Source organism: Callospermophilus lateralis, chromosome 20, assembly GCF_048772815.1.
Source record: "Callospermophilus lateralis isolate mCalLat2 chromosome 20, mCalLat2.hap1, whole genome shotgun sequence".
NCBI lineage: Eukaryota > Metazoa > Chordata > Mammalia > Rodentia > Sciuridae > Callospermophilus > Callospermophilus lateralis.
The window spans coordinates 2,613,459-2,627,402 of NC_135324.1; the positions used below are offsets into that span (position 1 = coordinate 2,613,459).

General features: G+C 58.9%; 1 protein-coding gene across 1 annotated transcript in view; it reads left to right on the plus strand.

The window, feature by feature from the left end:
• Window positions 1–13,944, plus strand: part of Aldh1l1 (aldehyde dehydrogenase 1 family member L1) — a 29,849-nt gene that overhangs the window by 8,577 nt on the left and 7,328 nt on the right. Inside the window, exons 5-16 of the mRNA XM_077106262.1 lie at window positions 15–49; window positions 127–264; window positions 730–855; window positions 1,228–1,319; window positions 3,040–3,187; window positions 3,828–3,947; window positions 5,798–5,925; window positions 6,789–6,939; window positions 8,915–8,985; window positions 10,807–10,912; window positions 11,799–11,886; window positions 13,580–13,673. Of these exons, the coding sequence (XP_076962377.1) occupies window positions 15–49; window positions 127–264; window positions 730–855; window positions 1,228–1,319; window positions 3,040–3,187; window positions 3,828–3,947; window positions 5,798–5,925; window positions 6,789–6,939; window positions 8,915–8,985; window positions 10,807–10,912; window positions 11,799–11,886; window positions 13,580–13,673 (1,297 nt within the window). The remainder of the gene's footprint in view (window positions 1–14; window positions 50–126; window positions 265–729; window positions 856–1,227; window positions 1,320–3,039; window positions 3,188–3,827; window positions 3,948–5,797; window positions 5,926–6,788; window positions 6,940–8,914; window positions 8,986–10,806; window positions 10,913–11,798; window positions 11,887–13,579; window positions 13,674–13,944) is intronic.

Below are 13,944 nucleotides of genomic sequence, written 5' to 3' on the forward strand. Positions count from 1 at the left end.
ATCTTTGGGGCTAGTGGCCTCACTTCTGAGCACATTTCCCTTGGCTTCTGTGTACTAGGGTCAGCCACAGGTCAGTGGCCAGGACTCTTCTCATTCACCTGCTTCTGGATTTTTCTCCCCTGACAGACATTGACCTTTTTCAACTCAACACTGAACACCTCCGGCTTGGTCCCCGAGGGGGAAGTTTTGGCCATCCCTGGGGCCCATCGGCCAGGCCTGGTCACCAAGGCGGGACTCATTCTCTTCGGGAACGATGACAAAATGGTAATGGCGCTTGCCCATGCTGAAGGCCCCAGACCCATTCCCCCCTTGGCTCCACGTTCCCATCCTTGGGCTCAGATCAGATCCCACGGGAAGACCTCAGGTTGGGCAGGTTGTCTACTGCACAAGGCTCTGGCAAAGACAGGGAGAAATGAGACTCAGGAGGGAAAGTCCATGCTAGTCCCTGGCCTGGGACGTGACCCTGAGTATAAGCCACCCAAAGTGGGGCCCTGTGTTCTTTTATTATTATTTTATTATTATTATTATTATTATTATTGGTACTGGGAGTTGAACCTATGGGCGCTTAACTCCTAAGCCCCATCCCCAGCCCCTTTTATATTTTATTTAGGTCTTGCTGAGTTTCTCAGGGCCTCGCTTAAATTGCTGAGGCTGGCCTCCAACTTGCGATCCTCCTGCCTCAGCCTCCTGAGCGGCTGGGATGATAGGCATGTGCCCTATCTTTTGTAGCTGCTGGTGAAGAACATCCAGTTGGAGGATGGTAAGATGATCCCGGCCTCGCAGTTCTTCAAAGCAGAAGCCAGCAGTGCCCTGGAGCTGACGGAGGCAGAGCTGGTCACTGCCGAGGCTGTGCGGGTAAGAGACACCTTCTGGGGTGCTGGCCGGTTGGGCAGGTTGTCTACTGCACAAGTGTTTGGTGAGTCACTTTTCCTGTGTACTGGCCTCAGGGACAGTGTTGGTGCTCTCTGATCTTGGAACTCTCTGAAGTCTCTCTGTCACTCCTTCCTTTGCAATGAGGAGGCCCTGGGATTTGGCCAGCTGGGCCTCTGATGCTCCAAGAGACTCACTATCTCACAGCCCCAGGAGGTGGTCACCTCAGGCCACCAGGCCCTTCGGGAAGGGACAGCACCTCGGAGTGGACAGCTGGGCTCTCAGGCACATCCAGGGCTGGCTGGTCCCAGGGCCACCAGGGCCACCTACCTCCTCACACGGCCTTTGTGTTCTCAGAGTGCTTGGAAACGGATCCTCCCCAGCGTCTCGGAGGTGGACGATTCCACGGATTTCTTCAAGTCGGGGGCCGCATCGGTGGACGTGGTGAGGTAAGGGGGGTCCCATCCAGGACTCGCAGACCCTGTGGGTTCTGAGGAATCAGACCCAAGAAGCAGCCACGGCTCGTTAGACCCACGGGTCATGCAGACGAGGCTCCAACCACTGGGGGGACTGGTCCTAGCAAGCTGGGGTCGGGGTGTGGGGCTGGGACTCGCCCCCGTGAGAGACACAGAGAAAACTGTGTGTCTGTACCACTAGAATGAGCCTCTCACCTCTGGGGGTCTCTTGCTGTGTATGGGGGTGCAGGTTAGAGGCTGAGGGAACCGTATAACACAGCGTTTTAAAATGGAAATGCAGCCAGCGGCTCGGGAGGCTGAGGCAGGAGGATCACAAGTTGGAGGCCAGCCTCAGCCATTTAGTGAGGGCCCTCAGCAACTCAGTGAGACCCTGTCTCTAAATAAAACACAAAATAGGGCTAGGGACAGGGCTCCGTGGTTGAGTGCCCCTGAGTTCAATCCCCGGTACCACCCCAGCAAGAAAAATGGGAAATACAGTAAAATTTATGGATCTTAGGTGGTCAGTTTGGCAAGCCTTGATTTAATGTGTGTAAGTTTTAATCAAGACACAGAGGCATGGGGTACATTGTTCTAGATGTCCCCTGCCCCAACCCACAGGCAGTCTGTCACCTTAGATTCATCTACCTGTCCTTCAACCACGTAGGAAGGGTCCTGCTTACTACCCAATGGTGGTAAGTTCTGATCTGTGTGGAGGGAAGGCGAAGGAGGTATTAGTCTACCTTTGTTTGCAAAAAGGAGTCCACACCGTAGGACTGCCAGCCCCTCTGGGGAGCAGGGCGGAGATTCCTCAAAGAACTTGAAGTGGAGCCACCATTAGACCCAGTTATCCCACTCCTCTGTTTTATACCCAAAGGACTCGGCATATTACAGTGCCACAGTCACATCAGTGTTTATGGCAGCTCAACTCACCATAGCTAAGCTACGGAACCCAACCCAGGTGCCCTTCAACAGATGGGTGGATAAAGAAACCGTGGTACACATACACAATGGAATATTACTCAGCCATAAAGAAGTATGAGACGATGGCCTTTGCTGGTAAATAGATGGAGCTGGAGGCTATCGTGCTAAGTGAAATAAGCCAGTCCCCCCCAAAAAACCAAAGGCGGAATGCTCTCTCTGACATGTGGATGCTGCGTTACTTTATCATTTTTTATGTGTAGTAAACAAAAGATCTAGTTGAATTCTTGTGCATGGGGATATCCAATGTTTCCAACATCATTTGCCATAAACGTTATCATTTTCTCTTTGCTTCTCTTGGTGTTCTTGCCAAAAGATCGGTTGACCCCACGCGAGTAGGTTTATTCCTGGGCTCTGGGTTGTGCTGTTTGGCTGAGGATGGCTGCTTTGATTCCTACTTGATTATTTTAGTTTGGAAGTGAACTTTTTAATCAGAAAGGTTGAGTTCTCCGATTTTGTGCCTCTTCAAGTTCTTTTTTGATAATTTGGATCGCTCACGTCCTCTTGAGGGGGCATGAGGGTTTTTCAGATGGCCCATGAGTTTGCAACCCAGGCCTGTTGGGTCCGCCGCGTCCTGGGCCCTGGGCCTGGGCCCTGAGCTGCTGACCACTACAGGGTGCTGGGACCCAGGCCAGATCAGAGGAGGTGGATTTAGACTTGCAGTCCCCGGGTGCAGCCGAGTGCGGGGCTCCTGATCCTGGACCCCCATTTCTCCCCCCCCCCCACCTTGATGCAGGCTGGTGGAGGAGGTGAGGGAGCTGTGTGACGGGTTGGAGCTGGAGAACGAGGATGTGTACATGGCAACCGCCTTTGGGGACTTCATCCAGCTGCTAGTCAGGAAGTTGCGCGGGGAGGACGACGAGGGTGACAGCGACATCGACTATGTGAGTCGGGCCCCTGGGTGTTCAGGAAGCCGGGAGCCCAGCTTTCACTTTCCCGAGCTCTGCCTGGCACCTAGGGGTGGGTGGGTGTCAGAGCCAAAGGGCAAACTCAGCTGGATCTCGCTGGCAGATGCTCAGTGGGAGGGTCACATTGGGTCTCCCAAGACGTGAGACCAGGTTGGGTTCCCAACAGGGACAAGTTCATCCTGTAGATTCAGCCCCAATCAGGGAAACTACCCTCTCTTGAAGGAATGGGCTTTGGGGGTAGTTTGTTTGAAACAAAAGCTGGTGAAGAAGAGACAGGTGGCCAGGGTGGACCCCAGGTTGCCCTAGGAAGAGTGAATAAATGACAGATTGCAGGAGGGGGAAGGGGTCCCAGGGATTCCCGTGTTCCCCATGGAATTGTGGATGCCCACAGAAGTGGGTGGCAGGGTGCTGGGTGGCACGTGTCCCCTGGCTTAAAGGGCCTCGCCACCCGTGACACTCCCCACCTGCTGCGAATCCCCCTATGCCCTTGGAGGAGGTTGGGTCAGCAGGTCGAGGTCACACAGGGAGGAAGGGGCAGAGCAGGGACTCCAGCCCACGCAGTCTCCCTGGGAATCTGTGCTCCTCACGCCTCCTTGTCACTCGGCTGTCACCCCAGGTGGAAAAATCGGTGAACAAGCTGGAGCTCCGCATGCCCCACCAGCTCTTCATCGGGGGGACGTTCGTGGATGCCGAGGGAGGCCAGGCCTATGACACCATCAACCCCACGGACGGCAGCGTGAGTCCGGCCTTCCCTGCTCCCTGACTCCTCCTCCCGGCCCCAGGGGACCTCTGGCCCCGTCCAAACTCACCTCTCCTCTGGCCCCACCCACCTCTCCTCTGGCCCCACCCCAGCTGATCTCTGGACCCGCCCAAACTCACCTCCAGCCCCGCCCACCTCCTCTAGCCCTGCCTCAACTGACCTCTGGTCCCTACCCGCCTCTCCTCTGGCCCTGCCCCAATTGACCTCTGGCCCCTCCTCTCCTCTGGCCCTGCCCCAATTGACCTCTGGCCCTTCCTCTTCTCTGGCCCTGCCCCACCTCTCCTCTGGTTCCGCCCTGCCTTTCCTCTGGCCCCTCCTCTCCTCTAGACCCGCCTCCCCTCTGACCCCTCCTCTCCTCTGGACCCACCTCCCGTCTGGCCCTACCCCACCCCTCCTCTGGACCCGCCCCAACTGACCTCTGGCCCCACCCCACCTCTCCTCTGGCCCCTCCTCTCTGGCCCCGCCCCACCTCTCCTCTGGCCCTCCCCACCTCTCCTCTGGCCCCGCCCCACCTCTCCTCTGGCCCCGCCCCACCTCTCCTCTGGCCCCGACCCATCTCTCCTCTGGCCCCGACCCACCTCTCCTCTGGCCCCGCCCCACCTCTCCTCTGGCCCCGCCCCATCTCTCCTCTGGCCCCGCTCCACCTCTCTTCTTGCCTCTCCTCTCCTCTGGGCCCTTCCTTCCTCTCCTCTGGCTCCTCCTCTTCTCTGGCCCCGCCCCACATCTCCTCTGGCCCCGCCCCACCTCTCCTCTGGCCCCGCCCCACCTCTCCTCTGGCCCTCCCCACCTCTCCTCTGGCCCCGCCCCACCTCTCCTCTGGCCCCGCCCCACCTCTCCTCTGGCCCCGCCCCACCTCTCCTCTGGCCCCGCTCCACCTCTCTTCTTGCCTCTCCTCTCCTCTGGGCCCTTCCTTCCTCTCCTCTGGCTCCTCCTCTTCTCTGGCCCCGCCCCACATCTCCTCTGGCCCCTTCCCTCCTCTCCTCTGGACCCGCCCCTCCTCTGGCCCCGCCTCCTCTCTGGACCCGCCCCCACCTCCCCTCTGGTGGTGCTGGCCCCGGAGCCTCTGCTCTGGCGTCCATCTTGGCAAAGGACAAGCAAGGGTCCCGCTTAGTCTCCAGCCTGAACTGCTGGAATGGAAGACGGTGGGGAGATAAGGATAGGAGGTGGCAGGGCTCCACAGGGCCTTGAGCCTGCTTCAGAGACCAAGGACAGAATTCAAAGTCCCCAAGGGGCCAGGTAGGGTGGATCATGCCTGTCATCCCAGCGGCTGGGAGAGGCTGAGGCAGGAGGATCACAAGTTGGAGGCCAGCCTCAGCCACTTTAGCGAGGCCCTAAGCGACTCAGGGAGACCCTGTCTCTAAATAAAATAGAAGAAGGGCTGGGGACGGGGCTCAGGGGTTAAGAATCCCTGGGACCAAAATAGAAAACATAAAATGGTCAAGGCAGGGACAGGGGACAGAGGAAGGAGCTGGGGATCCAGGGGCTGGCAAACGGGCCTCCAATGTCCCCTGTGGTCCGCTTCAGAAATTCTTCCTGGCTGGACTTGGAATGACTGGGTCTCGGCTCTTGCTGTGGACGCTGAGCTCCCCTCAGCCTCACCGCTGTGGGTGACTCTCTGGCCCCTGGGTGAGACGTGACCTCTGGGAGTAGCAACAGGCTTTCCAGAACCTTCTCTTCACGCAGACACCTTGCAAGCCCACTTTGACCCGGTGTCCCTCTGAGCCTGCCCAGGTGGCCGGGCGTCCTGCTTCAGTGAAGTCCAAGGACCGTGGCGGTGTCTGGGCACCGTGCTCCCAGGGAGGACTCACACTCTGTTCCCCCCACAGGTCATCTGCCAGGTGTCCCTGGCCCAGGTCAGCGACGTGGATAAGGCAGTGGCCGCGGCCAAGGATGCCTTTGAGAACGGGCGGTGGGGGAAGATCAGCGCGCGGGACCGTGGCCGGCTCCTGTACAGGTGAGCGTCCAGCGCCCCTCCAGCTTGGGGGGGCTGAGGCGGGTCCTCCCACCCAGGCCTCTCTGTTCCTGGGATCCTGGGCCCTGGGGAGGTCATGGGACCAAAGCCCAGCCTGAGGCTCAGAAAAGAGTCCTTGGAGCCGGGCACAGTGGCCACGCCTGTCATCCCAGGGGGTTGGGGAGGCTGAGGCAGGAGGATCGCAGTGTGGACAGCCTGGGGCTAGCAGGTCAGGTGTGCTCCAGGCGAAGTCCCCAGAACCCTTGGAGACTCCCTGGTTGTAAGGAGGCACTGGCGAGTGACAGATGCCCCCCAGAGCTGGGGTCAGGCAGAACTGTGAGCCCTGGACCCCCAGGTGGCCCTGGGAGCCTCCAGTGACCCTGCCATTGGGAGGGTCCTTCCCACGACACTCTGCTGCCATCTGGTGGCCGGTGTCTTAATAACAACCCCCAGTGACTGAAGAGGCTCTGCTGCCATCTGGTGGCCTGTGTCATAATAACACCCCCCAGTGACAGGCAGGTCCAAGTGGAGACCCTGTGGGGGTGGGGGGGACAGACATCTGTCACTAGTGTCCTAGTGCCCAGTTCCTGCTCTGTGCAAATTCCCAATTGCCTCCAAGGGGACGTGTCCCTGGCTGGCCCCTGAAGCTCAGCGAGAGAGAGAGAAGGTGGGAGGTGAATCCCAGGAGGGGGAGGGGAAGGACCTTCCAGAGAAGTGACTGTCCCCTGGTTCAGTGCATGGCCCCCAAGGCAGGGGGGCTGACTTCCCCGACGCACGATGCAGACATACAGAGACGGGAGGACGAGGGCCAGGTTGGTGGCCAGGGCATCCGTGCAGGGCCCAAATCTCCCCTTACCTTTGGCCAGACTGGCCGATCTCATGGAGCAGCACCAGGAAGAGCTAGCCACCATCGAGGCCCTGGACGCCGGCGCCGTGTACACGCTGGCGCTGAAGACCCACGTGGGCATGTCTATACAGACCTTCCGCTACTTCGCTGGCTGGTGTGACAAGATCCAGGTGGGTCACCTGGGAGCATGGGAACGGGTGGTTCCTTGGCCGGGCGGCTGCGGAACAAGCCACAGCCCATGGCTGGGAACGACCCCGTGGATTAGCTCCAGGTTCTGGGGATTCCAGGTGGGCTGGGCTGCACCAGGGTCTCAAACATGCGTTAGTCATAAAATCAGCGTCCTGTAGTGACGTGGCCACGTTAGTGTCTGTAGCAGCTCAATTCACAATAGCCAAGCTGTCCAACCTAAGTGCCCTTCGACAGATGGACGGATAAAGAAACTGTGGTATGTATACACAATGGAATATTACTCAGCCATAAAGAAGAATGAAATGATGGCATTTGCTGGTAACTGGATGGAGCTGGGGACGATCGTGCTAAGTGAAATAAGCCAGTCCCCAAAAACCAAAGGTCAGATGTCTCTCTGGTATTCAGATGCTGACCCACAATAGCGGGAGGAAGAATAGCAGTACATTGGATGAGATGCAGGGGAGGGGAGGGGAGTGGGAAAGACAGTGGAATAAATGGGATGTCACTTTCCCATGTTCACATAGGAACACACGACCAGGGACACTCCACAGTAGGTCCAACCAGGTCCAGTGGGAAGTCACACCCCATGTAGGGATGATATGGCAGAATGCACGATGCTGTCATGGAGGGCTAAGAAGAAAAATAAATTTTTAAAAAAATATGTATCAGTCAGCTCTCGGTACTATAAGAAGTACCTGCAACAATCAACTTATTAAGAGAAAAGGTTGGTCTGGGCTCAGTTTTGGAAGTTCCAGCCCATGCTCAGCTGATGCCTATGTTGTGGGCTGAGGCAACACATCATGGCGGGAGAGCGTGGTGGACGGCACCACTCATCTCTTGGCGACCAAGAAGTACAAAGAGAGTAAGGAGGGGACCAGGGGTCTGCAGTCACCTTTAAAGACCCACCCAATGGCCTAACAACCTCTGAAAGGCCCAACCTCCTAAAGGTCACATCCTGGTGGCTACACGAGACCAAGCCTTTGACATGTGGGACTTTGAGGGACATTTCAGATCCAGAGTGTAGGGCTGGGGGTGTAGCCTGGGGACAGAGCATTGGCCTAGCCTGTGTCAAGCCCTGGGTCCCATCCCCAAGACCTCCGATGAAGCTCCCACCTGGAGTGCACCCCAGTCTCCCCAGTCTCTCAGGAGGCTGAAGCAGGAGGATCACAAGTTGGAGGCCAGCCTGAGAGATTTAAAGAGACCCTGACTCAAAAAGTGAACAGGAGAAGCTGAGGGTGTCATTCAGGGGTAGAGCGTCCCCCTGGAGTTGATTCTTAGTGACACCTAGAAAAGACAGGAGGAGGAGGAGGAGGAAGATGGGGAGGAGGAGAAGGGAAGGAAGGAGGAGGAGAAGGAGGGGGAGGGGGAGGGGAGGGAGGAGGGGGAGGGGGAGGGGAGGAAGGAGGAGGTGGGGGGAAGGAAGGAGGAGTGGGAGGAGGAGGGGGAGGGGAGGAGCAGGAGGAGGAGGGAAGGAGGAGGGGAGGAGGAGGAGCAGGAGGAGGAGCAGGAGGAGGAGGAGGAGCAGGAGGAGAAGGAGGAGAGGGAGGAGGAGAAGGAATAGAGGGAGGAGGAGCAGGAGGAGGGGGCAGGAGAAGGAGGAGGAGGAGGAGGAGGAGGAGGAGGAACAGGAGGAGGAGGGCGAGGAGGAGCTGGAGGAGCAGGGGGAGGGGGAGGAGCAGGAGGAGGAGGAGGAGGAGAAACTAGACCAGTGATCTCAGGTGTCTGGGGCTGGGTGTGATCTGGAGGCTCTGGGCCCCTCCCCCACCTCCCTCCCCCTCCTCCCCCTCCCCCTCCTCCTCTTTTCCCTCCCTCCCCCTCCCCCTCCTTTCCCTCCTCCTCCTCCACCTCCTCCTCCCCTCCACCGGCTGCAGAGGGGGAAATCAGGACTCAGACGACACCCTGTAGGAGCTGGTGTCCCCCCCACTCTGTCCCCGGTGACATCTCTTCTTCTTCCAGGGCTCCACTATCCCCATCAACCAGGCCAGGCCCAACCGGAACCTGACCTTGACCAAGAAGGAGCCTGTCGGGTGAGTCCCTGCCCTGGGCCAGAGGTGACCGCGCTGGCACCGCTCGGGCCCTGCTCAGGTGGCCCGCGGGGCAGCCTGCAGACGGCCCGTTCCATCCCCGGCCCCGCTGTCCTGTCCTGTCTGACCACAGGGTGCCGGGACAGCGCCGTAGCAGGCCGCGGGCGTTCCGTCTAATGCCCACAGTGATCCTGAGGTCCCGGGGGGCCAACGGGGCTCCCTCCAAAAAGTCCATCTACAAAGAGTGTGATGGGATCCTTGTGCGTGCAAATTAGAAAGTTCTGGAAAAACAGCTGCGTAGGGGTTCTCGAGAGGAGGAGAGATGGTCTCTAATGATGAGAGAGGCTGCTCCGGAGGAAGCCTGGGGAGGGAGCAGCTCCCATGGGGACCAGGGAGCAGAGACTCCACTCTCCAGGGACAAACAGAGACCCCAAGCCACGGCCCCAGGGCCACCTCCTCCCCACACCCCACCTGCCTCCAAGGACCACTAGGGGGCCCCAGGGAGCCATGCACTGCTGGGGCTCAGGCCTCACACCCCCTCAGTCCTCCTCTGGGCCTTCCTGTGTCACCTCCCACGGGGGCTCTGGGGACACGCACGGCCAGACCCCCTTACCCTGCTGACCCAGGGACAGGAGGTGACATCAAAATCAGCCTGACCCCCAAGGACCTTGGAAACACCAAACGAAAACTGGCCACGCAGTACCTCATGGGACCACCAGAAGGCTCCAAAGCCACGGCGGACAGAAGGGCGCGTCGGCCATCGGTCAGTCCAACTCGGCAGTGACCATTCAGGACGCCCTTTCAGTCGTGGTGAATGACACACGTGCAGAAGGGGCTTCCCTCAAGAGGCCACACACTGGCCCTGACATCCAGCAGAGCCAGAGAGGTTTCCTTTTTACTGCACAATTCCAGTACCAGGGGTGTGAGCCTTTTCCCTGAATGGCAGGTATGAGTTTGCTCACGCTGCTGTAACAAACTGCCCCAGACGAGGTGACTTCATCAACAGCTGCTGGCTCACAGGTCTGGCAGCAGGACGTCTGTGATCAAGGTGTCCGAAAGGCTGGCTCCTTCTGAGACCTGGGAGGGAGCATCTGTCCCGGGCCTCTCCTGACTTATGTGTTGGACCGTTCTTTGACACACAGCTGTGTCCTTGCCCACGTGGACTCCCCCGAGTGCCTCAATAAGGAGGCCAGCGTCTTTGTAATGCGGACCTTCTCTAATTCATCCTGAGGTTCTGGGGATGAAGACGGACTTCGACTTGTGAATTCGAGAGGACACAATTTCCTCCATAACTGGGGGACTCTTCTGACTGGCTCTCTTCCTTCAAGACCCCTCCCCCCGTCCAATAAGCCTTTTTAAAAATATTTTATTTAGAGGCAGGGTCTCACCAGTTTTCTCAGGGCCTCCCTAAGTTGCTGAGGCTGGCCTCTAACTTGCGATCCTCCTGCCTCAGCCTCCCGAGTCGCCGGGATGACGGGCGTGGGCCACCACGCCCACCTGGCTAGACCTCCCGGCTTTTTGTTCTCACTTGTACGTGGCCACGGTCCCCTCCCCCATTGTCTGTGTCCCTGGACTGCTCTCATCAGAATCTGATCAGGGTCCCTTACCACGGTGAGCAGTATGAAGAGGGGCTGCCACCGTGGTCACTCACGGGACTGAATCCAGGTGAGAAAAGGCAGGTGTGACTGTCTCCAGGACTCTCGGTGCCTTTGGGGGCAGCCTGGCTTTGACAGTGGAGGTCAGGCCATGGGAGAGGAGGAGGGGGTCAGCAGGTCCCCTCTGGGCTGAGACAAGAGAGAAAGGCCCAATTCTCTGGTGCGGCAGGGTATGCGGTATCATCATCCCCTGGAACTACCCCCTGATGATGCTCTCCTGGAAGACGGCTGCCTGCCTGGCCGCTGGGAACACGGTGGTCATCAAGCCTGCCCAGGTGAGCTGCTCAGGCCCTTGCTATGCCGTTGAGGCTGGCCTCTAACTCGCGATCCTCCTGCCTCAGCCTCCCGAGCCGCTGGAATGACCAGACGGTCCCCACGGCTCCCCGCTTGTCCAGGGATTTGCAGAAATGGAAGAGGAACCATTTGTGGGGGGGTTCAGAGGGCTGGAAAACTGCTTCCATTTTGATTTCTCACAATTCCCACACCTGGGGCCGTAGTCAGAGTCACACAGGAGCTCAGGAGGCAGGGGCTGCTGGGACTTCAGTGGGCAGCGGCCACCTCCGCGGACAGCCTCGACTCCACCCTAAAGTTGGCAGTTCTCAGAGGAGGAGGCTGAGGGACCGGGGTGGGGGCGTTCTGGAAGGCAAGCCGGAGGCTTCTGGGGATGGGGACGGTTGGACCCCTGAGGGGCTTAGTGTCAAGAGAGGAGAAAAGAACACAGCACCGGACGGTCCAGGCCTCGCCAAGTGGCCACAGCCCCGCCAGGATGAGCCAGGATGCCAGAGGTTGGCAGGCCCCTGTTCCCACCTGAGGTGTAAGGAAAGCCATCTGGATTGGCCGTGCCCCTATGGTTGACCACGAATGTGGCTTCCCCGGGAATCTTCCTGGCGCCCCAATCCACGGCTCCCTCTGCTCGCAACTGGAGCCGCTGGGAGACAGAGACAGAGAGGAAAGGCTAATCCCAGGGACTCGGGAGGCCGAGGCAGGAGGATCACAAGTTGGAGGCCAGCCTCAGCAACTCAGCAAGACCCTGTCTCTAAATAAAATACAAAAAGGGCTGGGGACAGGGCTTGGTGGTTAAGCACCCCTGGGTTCAGTCCCTGGTACTACTAATAAAAAACAAAACCCTCTTGACCGGGTCTTCTTCCCTGCCCCCTGCAGGTGACCCCGCTCACTGCCTTGAAGTTTGCGGAGCTGACCTTGAAGGCCGGCATTCCCAAGGGCGTGATCAACATCCTCCCCGGATCTGGTGAGGGCTTCAGACAGGGGCAGGGCTGGGGCTCCAGGCGGCCAGCACAGGGTCAACTGGATAATGTGTCCTTCGAGGGCAGAGTGGCCTGGGGGACGCAGTGCAGAGCTCAGCCAGAGGGTGGGAGGACCATTCTGGGGGGGAGCAACCTGCACCCAGAAGGACTTCCATTCTCAGACACCTTCACGTCCTTGGCCCAGCTTCGGCCGGGCTGTTTGTTTTCGGATTAAGGTTGACGAGTTCCTTTGTCCTTCCTGGGGACCCGTCCTCTGTCCGATAAATCTTTGCGAATATTTTGTCCCCCCAAACTACACCTGAACGAGGGCGGGGAGGTAGGACGGAACTCGTACCAAATTCAGTTGTAGGACTTTGACTTGCTTTAAAGGGAGTTGGCGAGGGTCTCCGTCCACACCTGCCCACCCGGGATCTTCGCGGGTCCAGAAGGAGGGGTCGGGCCACCCGAGGAGCCCGAGGACTGGGCAGTTCGTGGGATGGGGAAGAAAAGTGTCCAGAGTGACCCCCCCCCTCCATGTGGAGAGCCGTGATGTGGATCACGGTCCTCTGATTGCCTGGTGGCTGCGTGGCTCTGGGAACTCCCTGGGCAAAGGTGCAGGTCAAGATTGCCCCGTTGCTATGGTGACACCCACCCCAGACAGGCTCCAATGCAAAGGTGCAGAGCTGTGTCAGTCTGGACCCTCAGCTCAGGCACCAGCTCCCAGGGATAACCTCTATCCGAGCATAACAAGATGGCCCGCGTGTCTCGCCAGTCCTGCGCGTCCTTCAGATGGCCACTTTGAAGGAACTTTCCCACAAATAGCCTCTGGTGAAACCTCTATGACCAGAGCTGGCCCTGGTCACGGCTCCCCCGTCAGGGGGCGATGTCCTACCTGGCCCCAGTTTTTTCTCTCTCTGTGTATGTCTGTTTGTCTCTTCTCAATCCCTCCATGGCCTCTTGTCGCTGGTGCCCGAACAGGGACATGAAGAGGTCCATGGCGTCCCCATTTTAAACTGGCCGCCAGGAGAGGCTGTCCACCTGCTGGGGGGAGCAAGGTCAGGGACGATTGACAGCTCAAGTTGAAACATGTCGAATCCGAGAGACTCTCAGATATCCAGGCCCAGGAGCCGAGCAGGCAGAGGGGGACAAGGGACGCCGGATTCCAGAGGAGCTCGGCCAGAGACACAGACTGAGGGGATGACTTATCCGGAGATGGCGTTCAAAGGCCTGGCGGAGTCACTGAGGGGGCTGTGTCCTGCAGGACGGAGCCAGGGCGCTGGACAGGCCAAGGAGATGGACAAGGGGCAGTCAGAGAGGTCGAGCAGAACAGGAGGGCACAGATGGACGGGGAGGAAGGGTTGGAAGCCGCTTTGGGAAAGGGCCTCGAGAGGAGTCTTGGCTGAGTTTGGAAGACGGCAGCATCGGGAAAGTTCATCTTGGAGTCTCACTGCTGCCGCGCAGTACAGAGGGACTGGCCAGCTGGTGGGCAGCTGTGTGCCGGGCTCAGCACGGAACTGGGAGGCCGAGGGGCATGGGACAGGGACAGGAGAGAAACAGGAGTAGGGACTTCCGATTCTGGGCCCAGGGGGACACAGTTGAGCCCACACCAGGGAGCGGGGGTGTGCACCTGCTGCCTGGGGCTGGGCTTTTCCTGGCACCATGGGGTCCACTCTGACCCTCCTGCTCACCCGCCCACAGGCTCGCTGGTTGGCCAGCGGCTCGCAGACCATCCTGACGTGAGGAAAATCGGATTCACGGGCTCCACGGAGGTGGGAAAGCACATCATGAAGAGGTAAGGGTTGGGCTGGGCAGAGGGAGCAGCCCCGGCGGCCACGGCACCCGGGTGTAGCCGGTGCTGTTGTGTGAGCCGGGCGCTACTTTTGTCTTTATTATAAAAAATTCCCTTTTTTTAAAAAAAATTGTTCTTTGTAAGTGTCCCTGACAGCCGCGTGCATTTTGACACATGACACCTACACGGGGTGTGACGTTCCATTCCTGTGGCTGGACCTGCTGTGGAGTGTCCCTGGTCGTGGGTTCCTCTGTGAACATGGGAAAGTGACGTC